The following is a 27357-nucleotide window of genomic DNA, read 5'->3' as shown; positions in this document are numbered from 1 at the left end:
TTGAATACAAAAAACTACTATTCAGTATTATCTTTATGGTAGTACTGCATCTTTGAATTTTGTCAATGAGCCATGCTTTTATCCTTAAGCTGTGTTCAATTGATTGCCGAGTTTATGAGCTTCGGTCCTTGCTTGGAAGTTGGTAGATGAGATGAAATCTAATAATTTACATAAATAAAAGAGTACATTGTTTTTCAATCCTAATTTACAAATAAAAAGATTCAGAAGCTTAATCATGTGTAAAAATCGGAAGTTGTTATGAAATTGTAATGCACAGAAATGGATGCGGCATACGGAGGTTGTAACGGTTGTAAAGTCGGCTCCATAGGTCTTCAGAAGACTTAAAGTCTTCTTCCACCAAAAATTGACGATTATACGAAATTTACACGAAAAGAATAAAAAATTCCCGAGGCACATAAGTATAACGGGAATTGATTGGCTTCTTGCGCATGTGTAATACATGTACGTGTAGGCGTAGGAATTTTTGGCGTATCGTTAGTGAAGAAGTAAATAGATCACAGAATGAATTTTTATCTAAGTTAGACAGTTTATTTACTACTAAATTTCAAGTTTATGACCAACAACAAAAGGAACGTTCGGACGCACAGTTCAACCGTATTCACAATGACCTGTTATCAACAGACAGTTACAAATTTCAGAGGAAAAGTTGTGAAGATCAATTTAAGTTCAACCAGAAAGTGTCTGTCGTGTTGACAGAAGCAAAAATTGTTATCGAGCCAAAAGACCCATCTGCCGCGAGGGCTAAACAGAAGATATCTGAAGGTATTGAACTTTTAAATTATCGCCAAAAATTAGTAAAGATGGCAGACTTTTCAGAATGTGGATGGAAATTGGTTCAGGAGTATACCGCAAATCCTTTGGCGGACGATTCAGAAGATGACAGAAAGATATTTAGAGCACAAAACAGAGCGGAAAGGAAGATCAAAGCAGACAGAGTAAAGAGGAGATCCCGCGCTGAGCCTTATGTAAAACCAGCCAGTTCCAGTGGAAGCAGAGATAGACAGACAGTATCAAGGAAGCCTGGTGTTTGTTATAATTGTTACAAGCCTGGTCATTGGCAGAATGAGTGTCCTGAAAAGAAACGACCAAAGTTAAGTAAAATTTTTGATAAATGTTGTAATTTAGCTTGGGATTTGAGTTACAAATCAAATTTTGAGTTAGAAGGGGGGAGTCGTTTAGGTATCATCTGCTGTTTATTCAATTAAATGGGCACATGAAATGTGTGGTCAAATTGACCCTACAAATAACTCTTTTGTTGAAAGTTTAGTTGAATCAGCTAAAAGAACTGCTAAACCTGTTGTTAATAAGAAAGACCCAGTCACTACTGATATCTTAATTCGGTTATGTTCTATGTTTCATTTTTCTACAGATTTACTGGTAGTTAGGGATCTTTTGATGACTTTGTTAGGTTTCAGTGGTTTTTTACGTTTTAATGAGTTAAGTCAGCTTAGATGTAACGATTTTTTCGTAAAAGAAGAGCATTTAGTTATTAAGATTAGGCGAAGTAAGACTGATCAGTACAGATCAGGTGATGAAATTTTAATTTGTAAAGGTCATACTTTGGCTTGTCCTTATGCTATGTTTTTTAGATATGTCAGTTTAGCCGAATTAGTTTTGGATAGTGATATGTTTTTTTTTCGACCTTTGTACAGAAGTAAGAAAAAATGTGCATTAATTAGTATTAACAAACCTATTAGTTACACTACTGCTAGGGAGTGTGTTATTAAGAGATTAAGACTAGTTGCACCTGATTTGAATCTTGGGTTGCATTCGCTTAGGTCTGGTGGTGCCACTATGGCGGCAAACTCAGGTGTCAATGAAAGGTGCTGGAAGCGCCATGGTAGGTGGAAAAGTGATTCAAGCAAAGACGGCTACGTAGCCGACTCTGTAGAAAGTAGGTTAGCCGTATCTAAAACTTTAGGCTTGTAGTATATTTATTTTCTTATTTTTCTATCTTTGTTGCTCTATGCAGTACTCGAGCTAGTCAACAACATAAGTTTGTGTTGTGTTTTTCTTTAAATAGTTTAGATGTATTAAGTGGAAAGAAGACTAAAAAATTCCCGAGGCACATAAGTATAACGGGAATTGATTGTCTTCTTGCGCATGTGTAATACATGTACGTGTAGGCGTAGGAATTTTTGGCGCCAAAAAATTAGGTTGTAAAGTGACTGTTTTATATAGTTAATTCTAGCCTGTACTTCGTACTGTGAACATCGTATTTTTAAAAAGATTTGCATAATTTTGAATTTGATAAATATATTGATTTTTATGTAGGTTGATTGGCTATACAAACGTAATCGTATTTAGACTTTTGTACCAAAAAGTTTCATAGCCCTTGAGTCCTAATGACTCGCTTTCTTTTCTATTTCGATATTTACAAACAAAATTATGTTTTTCTTTTTCTCATTTGATAAGTGAGGTCCAACACTTAGAGTTTCGTTGGCATGGACAAAAGGACACAGGTTTCCTAAAAGGGTTTTTCCTGGGCGGCCACGAAACATTCATTTATTCAGTTATTCTAATACAAAAGGTCAACATTGATGAGTATATATTTTTGTTGAACAATGATGTTATTGTTTTCACATTGTATAGTGTATAATATGTTTATATTGATCATTTGTCTTATTAAATCGGCAGCTCACAATATGCAGTACTCGAGCTAGTCAACAACATAAGTTTGTGTTGTGTTTTTCTTTAAATAGTTTAGATGTATTAAGTGGAAATAAGACTGATAAATTCGTGCACAGAAGACTAAGATTATGATGTTTGTATTGGTTCAAATCAAGAATTGGAAGAACATTATTTTTCACCGGTCACTCGTTTCTTATGACTTTAATGACCAATCCATATATGTGTTCACAATAAGTTTTTCTCATTCAGCCTTCATTTAAGGGAATTACTTATAGGTTTAAAAATTATGCTTGGAAGTTATTGTTGATCGAGTCCAGAAAAGTGTATTTGTGATTTTTACTGAAAACATGCACATTTCAAGCTGAAATTTCATTAAATATTACTGATGGAGGTATTTTGAACACAAAACAGACACTGTGTTGGCTACTGCTAGTAATCTAGGGCATAATTTGCATTGGATAAGGTCATGTTGGTTTGCATTCTGTCGGGTTGCAGATGTTGAATTTTCCCACGTAAAAGTATTATCAAAGACAATTACGGTACAGTTATGATATCAGTTTCGGAATCGGTGTTCGACTCTCTTTACTTCCTCACTAACTCTAATATTATAATATTATATAGTCAGTGGATCAGGGGAAACCGCATAAGTATATAGTACCCATCAACGTGAAGAAAGATGTCCATTAACAACAGTTAAGGTGGTATATCGGTGTCTTTTATGGCACGCCGTTTTTATATTTATTCAAATTTGAAGATATCTTATTTATTTAACAAGATATCTTATTAAGTATTAAGATATCTTTAATTTTTATAAGATATCTTATTTAATTTGAAAGTAAATAAGATATCTTTATTAGTTTTTAAGATATCTCTATTAGTTTATAAGATATCTCTATAAGTTAATAAGATATCTCTATTAATTATAAGATATCTTATAAAGTATATAAGATATCTTAATTCTTTATAAAGATATCTTTTAAATACATACTTTACAAGATATCTTATTAATTTTAAATAGAGATATCTTATTAACTTATAGATATATCTAAATATTAAATAAGATATCTTTATAACAAATTAAATAAGATATCTCTATAAGTTAATAAGATATCTCTAAAAGTTTATAATATATCTCTATTAGTTTATAAGATATCTCTATAAGTTTATAAGATATCTCTATTAATTAATAAGATATCTTATAAAGTATATAAGATATCTTACTTCTTTATAAAGATATCTTTTAAATACATACATAAAAGATATCTTATATAGTTAATAAGATATCTCTATTATTAACTATATAAAAGATATCTTATATAGTTAATAAGATATCTTATAAATTAATAGAGATATCTTATATTTTAAATAAGATATCTTATATATTTAATAAGATATCTTTATAAACATTTTAATAAGATATATTATTTAATATAAGATATCTTATTTAATAGATCAGATATCTCAATTAATATATAAGATATCTCAATTAATATATAAGATATCTCATTTTGTTATTAAGATATCTCAATTAGTTTATAAGATATCTCAATTAGTTTATAAGATATCTTATTTAACTAAATAAGATATCTCGAAATTGAATAAATATAATAACGGCGTGCCATAGTCTTTCGCTTTCTTGGATTGTTAAATAACCCTGAAAACCTAAGGTCCAATCTGTAATAGCTTTAGCAAAATCAGATGCAAATAACAAATGTGAATTTTCATTTAAATGAAAAAAATTATAAGATTATAACTTATAGGCCTAAATATTAATATTTTTACAAGTGAAGATTCTTTTTGCTTGTTTTTTTTTTTACTTTGATTGACATTTTAAGGGGAGTGAACAGGGACGGAACCAGCCATTTTCATTGAAAAGGGGGTTCCTAACCCAGGATGAAGGGGTGATCCAACCATATGTCCCCATGCAAATGCATTGATCGTCCCAAAAAGGGGGTTCCAACCCCGGACCCTCCCCCCTTTGGATCCGCCACTGGTGAACACTAAAATAGTGCATTTCAGTTCTTAAAAGGAATCTACATGGAATTTTGCTAATTATTTTTTTTTTAGCCGAACAAAACGTACAGTGACCCTGTCTTTTGATATTCCTAATGTAAAGCATTTTCTGTAGCTTTATTGTATTTTATTTTACAATAATTATTATTCTAACATTTAGTTTTGCTTTTAATCACATAATGATGTTTTTTCCTGTCACAATGATAATCTATACAAAATATGTCATTTTGTCACCCTCTGTTGCTTGAAAAATTCGCGGAGCCATATAATGTTATCCTTACACATAGTAGTCTCAGTTTGAGTTAAGTTTTGAAAAATTGGGAAAACGTTAATTATTTTTTGACATGTATGTAATCAGTCTTCATCAACCTTAAAACATTATACAATAGAAAATGCCGGATACTCCGATCCTCCGCATCTCCACACTAAAGATTCAGCTCTCTCTCTAACGGCCTGTCCTCCTGATGGCTTGAGTGCACTAAACGAGGAACACTTATGAGAAGGCCAGAGAAGTCATAAGCTTTTCATTATACTGTTGGTTGAGGAGCTAGGAAAAAACCTGCTTAATTGACCACCTGTGTTAAGCAAAAACCTGTGTTATTGGACCATTAGTTTTAGATCCTTCTGTAGTACATTTTATACAAATTGGAACCTGCATTAAAAAAAAAACCACATGTCTAAAAAAAACAACTTTTTTGTTTCTTAAAACAGGTTTCACTGTAAATATAATATGCTGTAAAATATCTTTGTAATTTTCATCTAAATCACAACCTTGAGTTTCACAGAAACTGTGAAATCCACTTTTGATTCCTGATAAATTCAGACGACAACATTTTATCTTTATAATATCTTAATAATCAATTAAAGAGACGATTCAATATAGACAATAATAATTGGAATGGTGTTTTGTTGAGGATAAAAAAAAATCTTTTCTAATAGGACAGCTTATATAGTTTTGATATCGAATACGATCCCTATTTTTATTGTTGATTGATATACGAAGAAACAAATTGATTGTATTCCGTCGTCTTCAATAAGTGTCGTAGGAGCATAATTCTAGTTTCCGTGTTTAATGTATAAAATATCTAACCATTTGTAGAATATGATCATCTAGCTAGACCTTGTTCTTTGTGTACTTTGTACACTTTGTTCGTCTGCAGGGATAACAACTTTTAATAGAGATAGGCAAAGTGGTTTGCTACTTTTTGGTCTCTACGTATGGATAACGGATGTCCTTTGAGACCCATGCACTTTGAATTGTTTGACCTATCGTTGAGACTAAGCTAATTTTAAAGCAGAGTTCAATCATAATTTTAAGTACTATTAAGTTTTGATTCAAATCAAAGTAAGATAGAGAAGTCACTAGAGAAAACTGTAGGTTAGTTACATTAGTCTTTTACAATGTGATGTGATGTCATGTTTTTGAGATTAAATAACGAAATATGATCCAAAAATATATTGGGTTGTTAGTATTACTACAGCGCGAAATAGTATGTTATTGTTATATATTTCCCAAGGTTAAAACAAGTATGTTGTATTGATATAATATATATATAGATATAGATTGCCTAATATATATATATATAGATTGCCTAACAATGTAATTTTAACACACTATTTAGTATGTAAATATAAGAATGTTTAAAATATTTACAAAATGATGAAAATAAACGCAATATTTCGCTAGACCAACTAGCTTTATCAAGCGTGCATCTATCCAGGTGAAATCGGATGTAGATGATAAGAAACTTTTGCAGCTCAACGTCTGTGTTGCACTGAACTGCCTTCAAAATAAGAAAATTTTGCAGCTCAATGTATATGACCTCTTGCATTTAGCTGCTTTGAAAATAAGAAAAGTTTGCAGCTCAATGTACATGTTGCACTTGGATTTAGCTACCTTAAAAATACATAATTGGTAGTTGAAGTTAGCAACGTCCATTGGCCAATATTACGGGATAAAAAGGACGATGCTTTGTTTTAAATTATTCTTTATCTTTCCTGTATCTTTTTTCGTCTTTTTCGTTAAGACCATCAGGTTCTAAAGTGTGGAGTTGGTGGATCCAAAAGTTTTCTCTTCTCCTTCTCGCCGTGGTGTCCCATTCGGTGTTGACTTCTATAATTTCTATATATATATATGGACCAAGTTCTATTGTCACAAAGAACAAAACAGCACTGTGATTGTACAGATAAATTAAAACAAATTACGTCAAACGAAACACGTCCTTTTTGCATTTGAAATTAAGACTTCATAGTGCTCAACTTATGAAAAAGTCATTATCATGATTTGTTTAGATTTGTAACATATTTTCATAGATTAAATCATGGCAATGAAAAATGACAGGTTAGGTTTTCTGATTAAATTTTCTTTGTTTCCCAAAGATATCGATTAAAATAAATACTTATTGTACCTTTAACATGGAAATAATAATACTTGGGAGTTAACTCATGGAATGAACAGCGAAATTGCAATATTTAGGTAGAAAAGTACAATTAAATTTAACGTGGAGTATCTCGGTACCAGAATCTATGACAAACGAGATAATTTTAACTTTATAATTATCAATTCCTCCTCCATAGTAGCAATATACCAACTTCACCTGCATATGAGATGTACATTTTCAAACTCATTCGGTTTTCAAGAGCTTGCTGCTGCTACTCAAACTTTATAACACATCACCATGCAGTATCTGAGTAGGACGTTGATGAAAATAGGTTTATGTCAAAGAACGTCTCGTTTTGTATTCTGTCTTTCGTTTTTGCTAATGTGCTGTGTTTATATACGCCTTTTTGTTTTCTTTGTTGACATATTTGTCTGATTTTATAGTGATTAAGATAAAAACACATTATTGACTGTTGTACCCTTATTTTTGACATTTTAACCTATTATGTCTGTTTGTTTTGTTCAAATATATTGTTGTCAATAAAATGGAATTTCATGCGACTATCCTACAAGTGACAGGTTTAGGAAGCTACAAAACCAAGTTTAATTCACCTTTTTCTACATTAAAAAATGCCCGTAACAAGTCAGGAATATGACAGTTGTTATCCATTCGTTTTATTTTGTCATTTGATAAGGCACTTTCTAATTTGAATTTTCATAGGAATGCGTTTTATTTTTATTTTTTTACTTTTTGCGTGATTAAGAAGGAAGGTACCAAATAAGAGATGTCAGAAATAGAAAATTAAAAAAAGAACAAACAGAGCTAGAATATCTAACTAATACAACAACTTTATAATGAAAAACTGACTCGTAACTGTAACTATGCTAATATTTCATAACACACAGTTAAACATATTTACTTACTGGTGCCTGTAGTTTTGATGAAAACAAAGAAGCAAAGCCTTTCTTAGCTATCAATACATCGTGATGTTCTCCCGTTTCATGGAAAACGCGGGCTATCTCACCTGATGAGTTAATTTCAAAGGAAAACCTGTAGCGAAAACAAACAATTAATTGAAATAAAACGAGGAAAGGTCTATCAAAAGATCTCAACTAGTTGGTCAGTTAGGAGGATATTTTAAGGATTGTCATCTGAAGTAAGCTTTTGTAAATGCATTTTAGTAAATGGATTTTTCAAATTATTCGTCAGTCTGTGATAGGTGATAAAAAACACGAGGAAAACTGAAACAAGGTTATAGTATACCTTTTTGTAATCTCCGTTAGAAGAGATAGTAAAATAAATAAGATATTAACAATTAAAGAACACAATATATATAAAGTTTGAAGGTGATATTTTTTTTTATTTTAAATTTAATTCACACGTCACATAGATCTAGTAATAGCATGTTTCATTTAAATATTCTGATATATTCAAATTAGATTTAACTACAATGTATTCATTCTTGTCATGTTTTTTTTTAATATTTTTTTTTTTTAAATCCCATTAATTTAAATGTTATATAAACATATTTGTAATATGAAGAAAGGTTAAAATAAATACAATAAATGATAGAGTTTATATAATATATAAAGGAAATGTTTATTAGAAACTGATTGAAGTCTTACCACTCTGTAAAATCTAAGTTTTCAGACCCTGTACCTGTAAAACAAAGAATTAAAAACCTCAACAACATGCTTATGATATGTAAATAAGAATCTGCAAAAGTAAAATAAGGGCAACCTCGAGATAAATATTACTACTCATGAAATACTGTATAAATAGCGCAAATATGTACAAGTGCTACTTTACGAATGTTTCCAGATAGCAACTTAATGCCTATTATTGTATGTCATTATTTCGAACATATAATAAATTGTTCAGTAGTTGTCGTTTGTTGTTTGGGTTCATAAGTGTTTCTCGTTTCTCTTTTTGTGTGGATATATTAGACCGTTGGTTTTACTGTTTGAATTGTTTTACACTAGTCATTGTTGGTGCCCTTTATAGTTTGCTGTTTTGTGTGAGCCAATGCTCCTTGTTGAAGACCGTACTTTGACCTAGAATTGTTTACTTTTTCAATTGTGACTTGAATGTATAGTTGTCTCATTGGCACTCATGTCTTCTTATATCTAATTACAAGCATTTTATCAACATCATAACCATATAATATAACTCATTGACACTCATGTCTTCTTATATCTAATTACAAGCATTTTATCAACATCATAACCATATAATATAACTCATTGGCACTCATGTCTTCTTATATCTAATTACACGATTTTTATCAACATCATAACCATATAATATATAAGAAGCTATTTCTTGTTTGTTTAAATGATGTGTATGATATCTAAACAAAAAATGAAAATATATGCATGGTAAATCTTGTTCACTGTTACTGTTCCATGAAAATGAATACAAATTTGTCTTCTGTCTTAAAAAAAAATATTCAAAAATTTTATTGAAATCAAAATAAAGCTCACCTTTTCCTTCATGTTCCTCCGAGACAAAAGAAAATGCGTCGACTTTCAAAAGAACTTCTTGAAGTTCGTTTGTTTTATTTACCGTCGTGAAACTTATCTGCCAAATAAATAAAGTTAGATAAATCTGTTGGTTGGTGTGTAAGAATAATGTCAGTGGGACAGCAATTCAAGGACACGAAAAGAGCATTTTTTTTAAAAAGTTAACAAGATCAATATACATTGTACAACCTTAAGCTATAGACTATGTGCCTCAAAAACAAATCAAATACACAGATTAAAGATATGCTACCAACATCAAATTCCATAAATGTCAAACCATTTTGATGCAGTTTGGATCAGATCTAATATCTCTTAAATCTGTGTGGAACTGTGTCGGAAGAAACGTTCTAAAAAGGTAATAAGGTATCAGAATTATAACTTAATGCACCAGACGCACGTTTCGTCTACATAAGACTCATCAGTGACGCTCAGATTAAAACGTCCAAATTCATATATATATAGAAAAGTTATCATAAAACCTTTTGAACAGATTTTGAAAGAAGTGATACTATCAAAGGTCAGTTTTAATTTTAATATTTTGATAGAACGTTACTGATGATAGTAGTTATCAAAGGTACCAGGATTGTAATTTAGTACGCCAGACGCGCTTTTCGTCTACATAAGACTCATCAGTGACGCTCATATCAAAATATTTATAAAGTCAAACAAGTACAGAGTTGAAGAGCATTGGGGATCCAAAATTCCAAAAAGTTGTGCCAAATACGGCTAAGGTAATCTATGCCTGGGATAAGAAAATCCTTAGTTTTTCGTAAAATTCAAAGATTTGTAAACAGGAAATTTATAAAAATGACCATATTATTGATATTCATGTCAACACCTAAATGTTGACTACTGGGATGGTGATACCCTCGGGGACGAAACGTCAACCAGCAGTGGCATCGACCCAGTAGTGTAAATAGTTATCAAAGGTACCAGGATTATAATTTAGTACGCCAGACGCGCGTTTCGTCTACATAAGACTCATCAGTGACGCTCATATCAAAATATTTACCACCAGCAGTGGCATCGACCCAGTGGTGTAAATAGTTATCAAAGGTGAGTCTTGTGTAGACGAAACGCGCGTCTGGTGTACTTAATTATAATCCTGGAACCTTTGAAAACTAATTAGACTGTTCTAACCTGTTTTTGTAGCACTTTACTGTTTCTGTTGTTCCGTTTCCTCATTATAGTTTTTGGTTTAGTTTCGGTGTGTGACACGGATTTGTTTCAAGATTATTGAACAGAAGTTTACTACTATTGCCTTTATTTTGCCAAATTCTTCTATTGGCAAATGTGATATATTTTAACAAATATAATTTGTTTCCAAAATTTACTCTAAATATTTATAAATTCGTAACTGTTTATCCGCATTTTGTTACACTACTCTATCTTTCAAGTTTTCCATGTTTATTAATATCCTTTCTGTTACACTGTTTATATAAAAAATGTTTTATATTTTAGTAATGCTGTACACATGATACACATGATGTTACAGCTAGCTAGCCTAGTATTAAAAAAACAGACGTCCACTGCTTAACATATGGGGTTCTCAAATCGTTTATATGATAATACTAAACCAGAGACATATGATTGCGCTAGATGATATAATATCAGGTAAACTCGAGTAAAAAATATTACATGATAATGCAGTGGCGGATCCAGCCATTTTAAACAGGGGGGGATGTTCCCAACCCAGGATAATGGGGGGGGGGGGGAGAGTGGTTTCCCGAGCTATTTGTCCCCATTCAAATGCATTGATCGGCAAAAAAAAAAGGGGGGTTATGCAAATTTGTAATTATAATGCATGGTAATGCCTTACTTTTCCCCAAGTAATTGCATGTAATGTGTAACGCAGCAATTTTTGCGTTACATGCAATTTTAATTTAATGCATTACTTGAGAAAAAGTTGTGTAATTTCATGCATTAAATTGCATTACATGGCATTACTTTTTTTACGAACTAAATATTTTTCATAGATTGTTGGAAATTTAGCTAAAGCAGAATTTTAGAGAGAAGGATAGTACTATAAAAGAGTTTTATTGTTGTCAAAACATCATCAATGAATACCTTGCTAAGAAATTTAAAAATTACAAACACAGAAAAATAAAATCAAGAGCATACCAGGCACTAGTAAGACCCAAACTGGAATATAGTTGTAGTGTCTGAGACCTCCATATGAAAGAACAACAGATACAATAGAAAAGGTACAGAGACGCGCTGCTCGTTATGTAAACAACAACTACGACTACACGAGCAGTGCCACAAACATGCTAAATCAGTTGAAATGGCCACCACTAGCTGAGAGACCGTCTTAAAAACCAGACTTATTTTATTTTAAGTAATGCATTGTCTTGTAGACATGCCATTGCATATTCTTGAACAAACAGTCAGCAGAACAAGACAAAATCATACTCAGACATACAGACACATCCAATCTTCCAAGAACACATACAATTGGTCTTACTTCCCGCGAACAATTATTCAATGGAATTTACTACCACAAACTGTAATTGAAACCACCACTGTTGACAGCTTTAGAGATCGGTTAACACTAGCTGTTCTCTCTAGCTTCAAATGAACAAATTCAAACAAAACATGTACATATATTTTAATTACAATCTGTATATACAAACGCTCCAATTGTTATAAAATATTTTTATAGATTTTGTATAAATTTTTGTCAATCACGCATGCGAAACAACATGTATTCTTCAGTATTGAAGCCTTGTTGACCTTACAGAAGAAGAAGATTAAATAGCAGAAAATTGACCCTAATCATAAAACACTAATTTATTTGTTTTACAATCAATCTTTTCACCATTTGGACACTTGATCATAAATTAAGCTCTTTCTTTATTATTTAATCAGGAAAAAAATTCTCAGATAATATTTTTGATTGGAATAAATAAGAAAAATGTATATTTACAAAAGTGAAGTTAAAATAAGTTAAAATAAATATTAAACTTCATTTCCTTTCTTTCTGTCATTTCTTTTAAGACATACATACATTGAAACCCTTACGATATTTAAATGTAAAAGTTGTATTGACTTTTTACTTGAAACTTAAATTTAATTTTTATACGGAATATTTATTGCATGTGCTTGAATTCATGTTGTTTTTCAAAATGTTAGATTTTTTTTTTCTCTCAATAATAACATTCTTTGTTACATATTACGTGGCTCTGTACTTATACATCCCGTCTTTGTGTTATGGTAAATTATTGTATTTCTGTCTTTCATTTTTGATCATGTGTTTTGTCTATATGCTTTTTTGTATTTCTTTTTTACAATGTTGACTTTGTTTTTATAGTGAATAAAATATAACACAATGTTGACTGCTGTACCGTAATTTTTTAAATTTTAACCTAATGTTCTGTTTGTTTTGTTCACACATCGTCAATATAATGGAATTTATGCGACTGTCATAGAAGTTAGAGTTTAAGGTAGTTGAGGATTATGACAGTTGTTATCCATTCATTTGATGTGTTTGAGCTTTCAATTTTGCCATTTAGGGACTTTTCGTTTTGAATTTTCCGAAGCCTCGGAGCTCGCTATTTTGTGATTTTTACTTCTTTCCAAATATTCAATACAGAAAAACAAATTTCTAATTTATTTATACCTCTGATAGCTGATTGTTTAATAAATCTTAAATATCCTTATAGTTTTAAATAATGATGTAAATTATTGTATTTGACATTGCTTTTATTAGGCTCCCATAAGTCTGAATAGATATGCACTTGAACTTAATCCACCATTTTCTACATAAGAAAATGCCTGTACTAAATCTTGAATATGACAGTTGTTATCCATTCGTTTGATATGTTTGAGCTTTTTATTTTGCCATTTGATCAGGGACTTTCCTTTTTGAATTTTCCCCGGAGGTCACTATTTTTTTTTTTTTTTTACTTTTTGCATATGTTTAATTTCTTAATCCAACGGCGTTTTACTGTTCGTTTTGATATACTCTACATTTTATAAATGTATATAACGGTTTTATGTTGTATGATTGGGGAGACTTTAATACCATATTAAGTTTTAGGACTGTTAAGAACTGTTCAATGACTGATTATGTTGACAGTTTTTAATTCTTATTGCTCGAAAATAGATCCCGAAAGTTTTAGAAAAAACTTACATTTTTCTATTTTTCTTAAATTTCTTTCCAAAAAAGTAAAACCAAACAAAATGTTTAAGATCAAAGTAAAAGTATATTGAAAAACTTAATAAGTCAATTATCACCTGTTATGTAGATTTAAAATTAAAATTACGTGGTATGTTAAGTTACAGATAGACATCATGATTAACCAGGAAGAAGCCTGTAACGATTTAACGACTTTTATTTGTTGTAGCAACTTGTCATTAAATTTGTTAGTTACCAAATAATAAATTTTATTAATAATCAAAGTTTGTTGTAAGAAAAAGAATTTATGTGTACTTTAGTTAAAATGCGTTAATGTAATAGCTATATTTGTTTTCGTGCGTGACATGAATTTTACACTTGTTTTGTATTTTAAAATATTAAACAAACTTGAGAACGTTATATTATGCATATATTGTTTAACCAGCATGAAGCCTGTTACGATTTAACGACTTGTCATTTTATTTGTTGTAGCAACTTGTCATTAAATTTGTTAGTTACCAAATAATAAATTTTGTTAATAATCAAAGTTTGTTGTAAGAAAATGAATTTATGCGTACTTATGTTAAAATGCATTAATTTAATAGCTATATTTGTTTTCGTGCGTGATATGAATTATACACTTGTTTTGTATTTTAGATATTTAAACAAACTTGAGAACGTTATATTATGCATATATTGTTTTATTCATCGAAGTTTGTTTTCTTGTGCATCTTTCCTTGACTGAAGAGAAGGCATACATAGGTCACTCTTTTGAGCACCATTAATTTCAAAATGTTATCAAACGATATCGTTTGGTATCAGTATTATTACATTAAGTCCTACATATTTCTATGGGGTCTTTAAACTCCGATTATATATTTGAGGAAGCTGTTAAAAGCGTAATAATAACTGTTTAAGACAGAAATGGGAACAATTAAAGGCAGGATAGCATGTAAAATGAGAGTTGCATGTTTTACAATATTTCATGCAAATAAATATACGATATTGATGAGATTTGTATTAGTATTGAACACCCTGGTTCTTGTTTCTTGATATAGTTAGTTATAAGTATACAATAGTTTAAATACTTAGGGCAACCTTCATAGTCTGACTATTAAAACTTTAGCTATATAAAATGTAAAATGAGAATTTTCTTATGTTTAGATAAACTCATCATAGAAATTTTGTATTTGCACCAGGCGCGCGTTTTGTCCGTAACAGACTTATCACTGACTCTTGAATAAAAAAAAGTGAAAAAGGCTAGATAAAGTACGAAGTTGAAGAGCATTGACGATCAAAAATTCCCAAAGTTTTGCAAAATACAGCTTGAGTAATCTATTCCTGATGTAGAAAATCCTTAGAATATATCCAAAATTCAAAGTTTTGAAACACTTAATTTAGAATTATAATGATACAAGTCTTCAACACGAAACCTTGGCTCACACCGAACAACAAGCTATACAGGGCTCCAGAAATAAATAGTGTAAAACCATTCAAACGGGAAAACTAACGATCTAATCTATATATTGACGATATCAATGATAATTCGTGTCAAAACATAAGTTCTGACTACTGGGCTGGTGGAACCCTCGGGGGACAAAAACTCCAACATCAGTAGCATCGACCTTCTGGTTGTAAATTAACTCCTCATTGATACAAGGATTGAAATTTTGTATTTGCGCCAGACGTAAGAAGCGTACATTTCATACTTTGTATTGGTACATTGGGTACAATTAATAACCATTACAAACACAATGAAAATATTTATTATTCCGTTTCAGAAATATATCATGAAACAACACGGCTTTGTACTGTCAACCCACCAGGTTTTTTAATTTGATTTTAATGTCACGCTTGAAAGTTTAAATTTTTCACAAATATTTTTCATTATGTAAAAATGAAAACCAATATTCAACAAGACGCAGTAAATAAAATAAAATAAAACTATATAACTGAATAATTATCTTGTTTCTCGTACATAATTTTATATAAAAATATGTGTGTCGTCATATCTTTCTTACGAAAATACCGGTACCATTGATATGACAGTTGTTGTCCCTACTTTTGATGTGTTGAGTCTTTGATTTTGCCATTTGATTACAAATTTTCATCAGAATTCAGTATTTTTTTTATTGTACTTTTTGTGAAATCGGCATACAGTACCGCTAATGTCGTCTATAAAACAACCTAATGAATGCTTTCAACTTTTCCATTTTGATAATTTGATAAAGTTCTAAACTTCAATTTTCTTAAATTATTAATTTTGTTTTCAAATCACCAATACTTAATTCAAACATTTTTTTTATTTATTTGATGTGCACATAGACCAAAGCTTTGAAAATATTTTGTTTGTCATGGAAGTAAAACATGTGTTCCTGAAGAAAAATGGGTTAAAATAAAATAACTATAAGAGAGTTCATAGATCAAAATATTTTTATTTGTTACATGGGGTCCACAGCTATGATCCATATGAAAATAAGAGAACAATCGTATATTTATGTGATTTTTCAAAGCTTAGTACAATGGAGTTGAAAGACTTTGTAATGAATTTTGTTATCAGCTATCAGTGATGTGATGTTTTGTTTAAATACTATATTATATTCAGAAAATATGTACCAATACCAGCTATTGGGTTTTGTTAGAACTTACACATAGCATAACATACAGAACGATTACACTGATAATGAATAGGAGTTTTGGTTTACTGATGACAATAAAGGAATCACAATCCCTGGCAATATTTTGCCATTTTGAAATATAAACATCGGGATGGCGTAAAACCATTCCCTAGCATAGACCCCGACTGCATGAAGGTTTTTCTCAAGTTGATGAGCTGGGAAATTCTCTAAGTCGTTCCATTTTAACAATGTCAAGGACCCCGTTTTAGCATAAAAGAGGGACGAAAGATACCAAAGGGACAGTCAAACTCATAAATCTAAAACAAACTGACAACGCCATGGCTAAAAATGAAAAAGACAAACAAACAACAGCACACATGACACAACATAGAAAACTAGAGAATAAACAACACGAACCCCACGGGACCATAACCAGCGGGACCATTTTTGTATGTGACAATACACATGAGTCAGTTTTAGAATTAGATTTTACATTTTTTCAGCTTGAGGTCTTAATATCCCTGTGGTTGAATATCTAAGATGAAGGATATGTTTAAGGTAATAAGCAGCGCTCTGAACCCAAGGGATGTCTAATCCCATAAAATCTTCGTAGCATTATTATAAGAAGGAACTTCAAAGAATACCCAAATTGATCTCAAGTTGAAGTTGTGAACACCGTTTTCATTTTAACACAGAACCAAGTTAACTTTGTATTTATTTAATCAAGTGCTGGCTTCGAGTCTTTGGATTCTTTTTCCAAAAACTGGTAAAGTGGATGTTATTTGTAGAGCCGGTTGAAACTAGTGCATGCGCAAATCAAATAATTAGTGTTTATTAATTGGATATTTTAAAAACAGGTCTACGAATCATAAGTGTGAAGCCTCGCGCGATTATACTTAAAGTCAATCAAGATCGAAAACTGATAATATACCACAAATATAAATCAGATAGGTCAATTGATTGTATGTTATATCTTTTAAAATTGAGAAAGGAAATAACAGGCCATTATTTAAACTTGGAATTATTTTTAATTATGGAATTTGCATAATTTCTTGTGCTTGAAATTTTTAATAAATTCCATGTCTATTTTATACTTAAGGGTGCTGCGCACAACGCTTTCTATTACAAAGAAGATAATACATTTTCAATAGAATGTGCTGTGCCGCGCACAACACTATCTATACAAAATACATTGGGAAGTGTTATGAACATCTCAAAACATTATTATACCAATTAAACATGGAATTTATTAAAAATTTCAAGCACTAGAAATTAAGCAAATTCAATAATTAAAAATAATTCATAGTTCGAATAATATCCTGTTAAATGGGGAATGTGTCAAAGCGACAACAACCCGACCATTGAGTAGACAACAGCCGAAGGCCAACAATGGGTCTTCAATGTAGCGAGAAATTCCCGCACCCACATATTAAAAACAGAATCTGCTAAATCTTTAAATTTCTTCTAGTACAACCATCTCGACATTGACTCATAAATTTAGCTGCATCAATAACCACATTTTTGTTTGTAATAAAATCTACTATGACTTCTAATGTGCAAAGTTTTGAAATTTAAATAGTTGTACAGACATCTATAAAATAAAGTATAACAAAGACATACATTTCATGAGAGTATGAATTGAAATAACAATACATCCTAAAATTTGAGATTAAATTCGGAACAAAAAATGAATAGCTTTTGCAATCTTTTTATCTTGTGCAAAATTTGAATTTAGACGTAGAAATCTAGTACTGTACATTTACTTTCATATATGTATTTTTGTATTTTTTTAAAAATTGTACTTAAGTTTATTGGCATTTTTTTAATTAGTTAAGTTTGATAATAATACCGAAACCCTATAATGTTATACATTAAAACTTTTTAAAAATAGAACTGGTTAGTACTGGTTAGAACTGAAAAAAACAGGTATTTCATACTAAATTATACAACAATGCTTCTTAAATTTCTGTCAGTAAAAGAATGGCCCATATTTTGGAGAAAAATAATAATTGACTCAGATTTTGGCAACGATGTGTACTCTGGATGTGTATGATAGCTAAAATATGTCTTAATAAAACCATTCAATACACTAGACAATGTTAATTTCCTTTTGCTACATTAACACAAGCACAAATAATGATGAAAGTACATAACTATGTGGTAATCAGCACAAACAAATCAGAGAGAAACAAAGAATAAAAAAAAAATTAACATATACTGTGGTGTTGACAAAGCTAGACTAAATTATACTTTCTTAGGGTTAAGTTACTTTAGTAAATAAAATTCAAGTATTTGAAGCCAGGGATTCCAGCAAATAAATGGCCAGGTGATGAGGTTCCTTAAGAAAAATTATCTTTTCTAATATAAAATGTTCTCCGATATTAAATTTTAGACCTGTAAACTTTGTTTGAATGTTAACAATGTTTTGTTGTATAAATAGATAAAAATGTCAGATAAAAAAGAGCTATATTCTATTTTTTCTAAACATTCAAAATAGGAATATTACGTTTTAATCTTTCCTGACGGTTGACGGGTTTTATAATCAAGGTGTGGTTCCTTTGATCTCAGTTCTTCATTGGATAATTGAAATAATATATCTTTTTGATTTCAAAGACAGCTTTGTACGGTCTTCATATAATCTACATTGGCTAGAGGTATAGGGGGAGGGTTGAGATTTAAAAAAAAAAACCATGTTTAACACTGCCGCGATTTTGCGCCTGTTCTAAGTCAGGAGCCTCTGGCCTTTGTTAGTCTGGTATGATTTAGTTTCTTGTGTATAATTCGGAGTTAAGTATGACGTCCATTATCACTGAACTAGTATGCAAATTTGTTTAGGGGCCAGCTGGAAAACGCCTCCGGGTGTGGGAGGTTCTCGCTACTTTTAAGAATTATTGATGGCCTTCGACTGTTGTCTGCTCTATGGTCGGGTTGTTGTCGCTTTGACACATTCACCATTTCCATTCTCAATTTTATTAAAAACATTAAAGAAACAGATTCCATCAGGAACCTTTCAAATATTATATCACTCGCAACAGCAAATTTTCTAAATTTGAAAAGTTCACAAGCATCGTGTTTTGAATATGAAAATTTATCTATGTCGATGAAAAAATATTATATCACAATCGATGCAGTGGTAGAATCCATTTTTATCGTCTTGTTTTATCATATTTCAATAAATATATATATATATATATATATACAATGTGTTATATGAGAGAAGAACGTTTTTAACGATAAACCTACTAGGAATTAAACCTGTCTGATTGATGTGTCTTATAAAGGAAAAAACTAACACAATCTTGATTTATCTATTTGTGATCGATTAATGAAATTTGAAAATCGGCAAATAATTATATAAGTTCATTAAAGACACCAGGATTAAAATTTGTACGCCAGATTCGCGTATTGTTTACATAAGACTCACCAGAAATGCTATAAAAGTTTAAAAGGTCAAATTAAGAACGAAGTTTCAGATCACTGAGGACCCAAAAATCCGAAACATTTTGCCAAATAAATCTAAGTAATCTATTTCTAAAGTAGAAATACTTAATATTTCGAAACATTCTAGCAACAAAACAAGGTCCAACCCCCTATTTTTTTTTCTTAAAATGTCCTGTAACAAGTAAGGAATATGACAGTTTTTATCTAATAGTTCGTGTCTACGAATGTTGCATTGTCGGCCTTTTTAAGTAGCGCGTCAGTGTTTCTGTTGTTTCGTTGTAATCCTCTTATAAATGATGGGGTTCCCTCGGTTTAAGTTTGTAACCCTAATTTATTTCTTCTCTCAATCTATTTATGACCTTTGAACAGTGGTAGACTGCTGTTGCCTTTATTTAACAGTTTATTTAGGGTAATGATAATATTCTGATAATTCATGTCAACACTGTAGTACTGACTGCTTGGCAGGCGCTACCCTCGGGGAGAAAGCCTCCACTAGCAGTGGAATTGACACAGTGTTTTTTTCCAATTAATTCACCCTAGCTACCATAGACTATTTTAGCTTTAATTCGTACGCTCCTGTATTCAGTTTTCTATAAGATATAAGATAAATTTTATTTCCAATCAAGGGCCCACAAGGGGCATATAGAGAATACAAGTATTAGGAAAAAGAACATTGATTAGCACATATACATAGAATCCACATACACAATCACGATACAATTAGACTAAATGATAAAACATTTATAAGCTGTATGAGCTGCCATTTAACGTAATCAAATTGAATAGGAGTCAACGTCGATAAAACGAGACATGGGCAACGAAGCCGAAGAAAAATGTTATTTCAATATCGGCTTGTCAAAATAAAAACGACTGATATAGATTAGATATATATATATATATATATATATATATATATATATATATATATATATATATATATATATATATATATATAAACCTGGTATTTAACACTTCTTAAATGGGCACTAGCTGCGAGATATACAAAAACATTTAAATATGATATTTGCTTGTTCAAACATTAATGAATTTGAAATAGTGAATTAATAGTTCGCTTTTAGCAGCCAGTATAGTCCATCATTTTCAAATGAGCTAAGAAACACCGATGACGACTCTAAGTTAGAGATGTATTACACATTAATTATGCGTGTTCAGTTATTAAAAGAAAAGAAAGTCAACATTAAAAGAGAAACAAAGGTAAATAATTTAATGACCGATTCGATCCCAAAAAACCATTCCCATATAGTTAAAAATGATGATTAATATATATTTTAAAAGTATGATATGAAATTAAACAGACATAGAAAAATCAAATTGCACGTGTTCGTTATCTTTTTATATCTGTGTTTGTGACCTACAGCAGTCTTCGGAGGTCAACTTTATATTTAATTGAAGGCGTCTAGACTAACCTACACACGAAACAATGATACATAATATTGAGCCAATGTTTTGCAAATTATTTATTTGAGATTTTTTATAATTTGAATATACGTTGTGTTATGTTAAAAATCAAAAGCCCAAACACATTTAACGTATGGAAAACAACTTTCATATTCCTGACTTGGTAAACCATTTCCTGGTTTTATAGCTAGCTAAACCTCTCACTTGTATGACACTGGCATATAATTTCATTATATAGACAACAACATGTGAGCAAAACTAACAGACATTACTGGTAAAAATGACCAAAAATACGGTACAGTAATCAACATTGTGTTATAATCATAATGTATATATAAAGAAAGAACTATTTTAACAAATAAAAAAAGGCGTATAGACACTCTATAGACAAAGTTCATAAGCAAAAATGAAAGACAAAAAAAAAAACGATAGCGCAAGAACATAATGTCAGGATGTATAAATACCGAGCCATCCAAAAGTATTCTACCAAAATAGTTTACCAAAAACAAATATGATATACTGTAGTCATTTTTAAACACTTATTTCCATATAAACAAAATATTAATCAGAATAGCGCAGTAAAAAATAGTTCAGCGACTTGATTGTATTTGGGTTTATATTAGCATCATCAGGTTTTTACAATTTGGTCACATGTAAGAAAAAATTAATGTAATGAAAGAACAGACACAACGCTATGGTAGTGTACATTTTGCTGTTGATGGAAAGCCTTTTTATGCACCATTTATGGACATTATGTTTTCTGGTCTTTGCGTCCGTCTGTCATGTTTCCTGTGATATGATCTTTCTAATTTTAATGCGAAAAAAGAGATTTTATCCCATTTGCACGGTCCACTGAACATAGAAAATGATAATGCGGATGGGGCATCCGTGTACTTGGACACATTCTTGTTCTATACTGAATCGGGTGTAAAATTTATTCCATGCAAATTTGCATTTTGTCACACAAGACCCTAATTAAAAATGTATACAATTTTACACAGGTCATTATGTCATTTTGAATACAATTGGTTCATTAAACTTTTGGGAAAAAAAACCTTATATAGATTATATTTGTCATTCTCATCGGATTTTGTCCAATGCTTAGTTCGTTTCTGTGTGTGTTACATTTTAATGTTGTGTCGTTGTTCTCCTCTTATATTTTATATTCCCTCAGATTTAGTTTGTAACCCGAATTTGTTTTTATCTATCGATTTATGAGTTTTGAACAGCGGTACACTACTGTTGCCTTTATTAACTATTGTTAATATAGCCATTGTGAAAGCGCTCCATGTAATATTTGATATGTATCTTCTTCATAGGGACGCTATAGCATCCAAATATGGTTTCTACATACACCATTCCTTACAACAAATTAACTACTGTTATTACTAGAAGAAAATAATAATTTTGTGGGACTAAAGTTGGAAAATTGAACAGTATGTTGTAAACAAAAGAGCCAAATAGGAATATCAAATTGTATTGCGATCACCTATTTTATTTTCTATCTGTCTAAACAAAGATAAGCAAATAAGATCAACGCACCTTTGCATCTGTCTTGAAGTTTCCCAAACCATGTATAGTTGAATCAGAGATGTAGTGGTAACTGTATTCATAATTTCCCTGGAATCGTATATATTTACAATTTAAGATGCCGAATAAACAAGAAACACAAATTAAGAAGGACCTACACCAGTTCATCAATTTCATCCTTGTTTGGTATTCAGTCAATCATAGTTGACTAAGTGTAAGCGTTAATCTACAACAAGAAACAAATTATTCAATGAAAAGAAATACAATAAAAATATCGAATTAAAAGAATTAATGTTTTAATTTCGTAACAGATTCCTACGGGTCGGGAAGGGTCCGAATAGTTCGGCGAAGCACCCCGACATTTAGGTGCGTCCCGTAACATTAAACATTACATTTTTCATTGCTGTTTTTCTGTCGATTGAGTCCAGATTGAGTCCAGATCTTGTGAGGATTGCGAACCGTTTTTGCCGAAACCGTTCCGGAACAGTCCCGTTATTAATACGAAATTCGTCAATAATACCCACGTCAGAGTCCCGACAATTACAAAATACAATACGACTGAGACCAGACAAAGCCGTTTGCAATGCGATAGAGCGGACCTTAATAGGATAACGTTCCGACAGTACCTGCTCATCCAGATTATGCCGACAGTTTTCGAACGGATAACTTCCGTCAGCGTCGGTTCACTGTAGAATCGGGACGAAGTCGTAACATACTCGGTCGAATTTTACCTGGCGAAAGATACAAATTGGATTAAAAGCCGATTGAGAACGGGATTATCGGGATAAATTCGCTTAGAAACGGTTGAATATCGACGCTTCCTGAACAATATCTGGTTGTTGTCGTGATTAAATTATTTTTTTACAAATTTTAATCAAAGTTTGTATTTTCTTTCACGATTCACAGGATTTTGATCAGTCTTTTGACAAATTTTAATCGGGAATGGTCCTGTCAAGGACGGCAGTATAAATCGTGAATGTGTGACCCCAGCTTAACGCATTTATCCACTCCCATTGAACTAGAGATAAAGGATACAACAGATACAGTTAAGTCGGCCTCATATCTTGACTTACATCTTAATATTGACATGAGGGTCGGTCGAAAACAAAACTTTACGTCAAAAGAACTGATTTCAGCTTTCCAATTGTGAACTTTCCATTTCTAAGTAGCAACATTCCAACACCTGCATACGGGGTATATATCTCCCAGTTTATACGATATTCCCATGCTTGCATTTCCTATCATGATTTTCTTGATAGAGGGTTGCTGCTCACAAGGAAGCTATTTAACTAAGAGTTCCAAATGGTGAAGTTGAAATCATCCCTTCATAAATTTTACGAACGCCATCACGAGTTAGTTGACCGTTAAGGAATAACCGTTTCACAAATGATATCGGATATGTTCCTTACGTCGTAACTACAAACCCCTTCCCTTACATGAATTTGACCTACCTAATTAGACTATTTACCGAATTTGTAATTACATAAGCAACACGACAGGGCACAACATTTCAAGCCTGAAGTCTGTATTGAGGAATTCATCATTTACAAAAAAATATTTGGTTACCATCACGATTTGGTTGACCATCATTTCACAAATGTTTTTTGACATGTCGTACATTTCCATTGGTTTCAGACAAGTCATTGATCATATGTGACCCGCCATGACATTTGCAGGCTTATGGAGGTAGAACGTCATTGTTAGAAAAATTATAAACATGATAAATATCGAGATTCAATGAAATACGTATTTGTGAAGAAGAGATTAACACTTCTTTTTTGTGGACGCCGAACTATACATCATATATATGTTTTGAAGAAGTTTTACTTTATCGTTTGAAGTGAAAAATATTTGAATCTACATTTTTAATTGATACCCCCCAAAAAAAATCAAATTTCTACTCTATAGATTTCCTTTCATAAATGAAGTCTGGAATATATCCATAACAAATGCAACGTATAAATGCATATAAGGGGACACCTACCTATAAACTGTTACGCGTCGCATACTATGTATAGAGACATGCATGTAATATGGAGAGAGCTTTTATAGGCTGTGCCTGTTGCTCAATCCTTTTCATATCTTAATGAATAAAATATGTTTAAAATCAAAATAGAGACATGCATAATAAATCTAAATTAAAAAAATGAATTCTTAAAGCTTACTTTGACAAATTTTAAACTAACGTCATTTCAACAAGTTTGAATTACATGTTCTAAAATAGAGCTAAGAATTGTTTGTATTGTAGTAAATTTAAGTCTTTGAAATTTTATTCAAATACGCTATTGAACATTACTAAGAGCCAATAAATACAATAATTTTGTATTTTATAAATTAGTGCCTTCAATAAATAAAGGTCGTCATAGAAAAGTCTCATTTTCATACCGGTATGATTTTGAGACAATGTACCCTGCTAAATCTGGAAGTGGCTAGTCACATATAGTTAACACAATGACGTTCTACCTCCATAAGCCTAGATATGTCCTGGCTGGTCACCTATATGTGCATATATGTACTGCTGTACTGCATTGTTTTCCATTTGCTAAAAATTTGCCATAGATTTAGAAACAACAAAAATCCGCCATAGATTAGGAAATTACAAAACTTGCCATATATTTGGATTGTAAAAAACCTGATATAGATTTGGGATGAAATGACGTCACATTCGCCATAGATTAAGAATCTGCCATTGATTTGGAACCCACCATAGATTTGAGTTCTACATATGTAACATCAACATCATTTTATTTTATTAGTACATAACTATCTTTCATTAATTTCGAAGTATAAGTCTTTTTATTGTATGCGCTTCAATGTTGACATGAGTTATCATTGCTATTCATAATTATAAATTAACTGTTTAAAAAAGTTATTAAGGTTTTTTTTCTACCTCAGGAATAGATAACCTTAGCTTGATTTGGGAACAATTTAAGAATTTTTGGTCCTCTTCAACTTCGTACTTTATTTGGAATTTTTTACTTTTTTTTTAACTCGCGGTTCTAAATTATTTTTTTTTATAACATTGAGAAAGGAAATGGGGAATGTGTCGTAGCGACAACAACCCGACCATAGAGCAGACAACAGCCGAAGGCCACCAATGGGTCTTCAATGTAGCGAGAAACTCCCGCACCCGTAGGCGTCCTTCAGCTGGCCCCTTAAAAAATATATAGGATTTTGCTATATTTTTCTATTAATGAACTTTATCTTCTACTTAAAAGAAAGAAAAAAATTGGGGTCACCGTTCATTTACGCTCACAATCTGCCTTCGAAAGAAGCATACATTTTTGTAAAAGTAATTTTTTTCTATTGAACTAACTGGAGAAATAGAGGTAATATCGAAATAAAAAAATCACTTAATTACAGAAATCGCTTAAATTTTACAATAGTTCAGTTTAAGTACAGTTTCTTTGAAAATTATAATAAAAATATAGAGCACCGATGATTATTTCAATTTTAATGCCAAAACAAATGGCAATTTTGCACCAAAGGGAGATAATTTTGAGCTTTTTCAATGATATATACATTTTAAAAGTCATCTGAGGCCAACACGAATTGATTTTTTTGAATGATTTTTTGTACCATATGATAAAGTAACAACTAATAAAGGTACTTAATAAAATTTACAATGGAAAATAAATGTTTAATTTTTTCTGAAATTTTCATTAACAACGGCCGAGATTGAAGATACTAATTTTGATTTAGCACTCACGTTGATACAAGATTTTTTTAAAAACATGTAAAATTTGCATTAGTATCTTTTCAGATTTTGTTTACGCATAACATAATTACATTACATATATATATATTTCAAGCTGTTGGAAAACTTTTAAGGTATAAGATATCACGTGTTTGACACTGGCATCGTTGTAGATTTAACAAAAAATCTCTGTAAATTTCAATCTTGTGAGTGAAACAAATATAGAAGAATTTGGTCCTACCTTGTTGATTCTTCAATTATAATTCAACATAGCTCACATGAATTTTTGATTGTTAGCCTTTTATTTAAAAATCCTAGTGTCGACAATATGAACATTACTTGAAGGAGTGTTTTTTAAAATATTACAATTGGTCAAACAGACCAGGAAGAATAGGATTCATATTTAAAGTATTTCGCAGTTATTATTTGTAAATTGTAAACGATGCAGCATTTTTAAATTGACTCCATATAAAGGTAAGACACTTTATTATGAACATATAGATATATTTTTGAAAAGTGTTCTTCATTAAAATCGAGGTTGATTAGGAAAAAAAAAAAAATTTGCTAACAAGTAAAATAAGCATGAACAGTAAAATCACAAAAATACTGAACTACGAAGAAAATTCAATGAATTTTTAGTTTTATGTACCTTAGTTATCGCAAAAGGAATACATTTGAAGTATGAGAATTTTACTAAAGAAGATCCATTTCACTTTGTACTGAGCTATTTTTAGTTTTCACCGTAACACATTTAATGAGATACCTCCAACACATTAAGATCTAAAACTGGAAACATCTTTTATTTGCTTCAACTTTAAAAAAATGCAATTTATTCATATATAAACCATTCTTCATAAAAGTTTAAAGATTTGTTTAAATATTACTGATATAAAAAGAAAGAAATTAAATATATACGAACAGATGAAATGAAATCGTACTGAAAAACGTGTCCTTCTAATGCTAAGTT

The 27357-nt window shown here is 31.0% G+C and overlaps 1 protein-coding gene across 1 annotated transcript in view; it reads right to left on the bottom strand.

Moving 5' to 3' along the window:
* The window catches only part of LOC143046857 (uncharacterized), a 240632-nt gene extending 213843 nt beyond the window's left edge, over positions 1 to 26789 (bottom strand). Inside the window, exons 1-5 of the mRNA XM_076219918.1 lie at positions 26632 to 26789; positions 22706 to 22919; positions 9530 to 9626; positions 8672 to 8705; positions 7970 to 8096 (exon numbers count right to left, since the gene is read on the bottom strand). Of these exons, the coding sequence (XP_076076033.1) occupies positions 7970 to 8096; positions 8672 to 8705; positions 9530 to 9626; positions 22706 to 22870 (423 nt within the window). The 5' untranslated portion in view covers positions 22871 to 22919; positions 26632 to 26789. The remainder of the gene's footprint in view (positions 1 to 7969; positions 8097 to 8671; positions 8706 to 9529; positions 9627 to 22705; positions 22920 to 26631) is intronic.
* Positions 26790 to 27357: the final 568 nt, after the last annotated feature.

This window comes from Mytilus galloprovincialis, chromosome 9 (genome assembly GCF_965363235.1).
Source record: "Mytilus galloprovincialis chromosome 9, xbMytGall1.hap1.1, whole genome shotgun sequence".
In the NCBI taxonomy this organism is placed as follows: domain Eukaryota; kingdom Metazoa; phylum Mollusca; class Bivalvia; order Mytilida; family Mytilidae; genus Mytilus; species Mytilus galloprovincialis.
The sequence above is the reverse complement of the archived record's forward strand: the minus strand, read 5'-3'. Positions and strand labels throughout refer to the sequence as shown.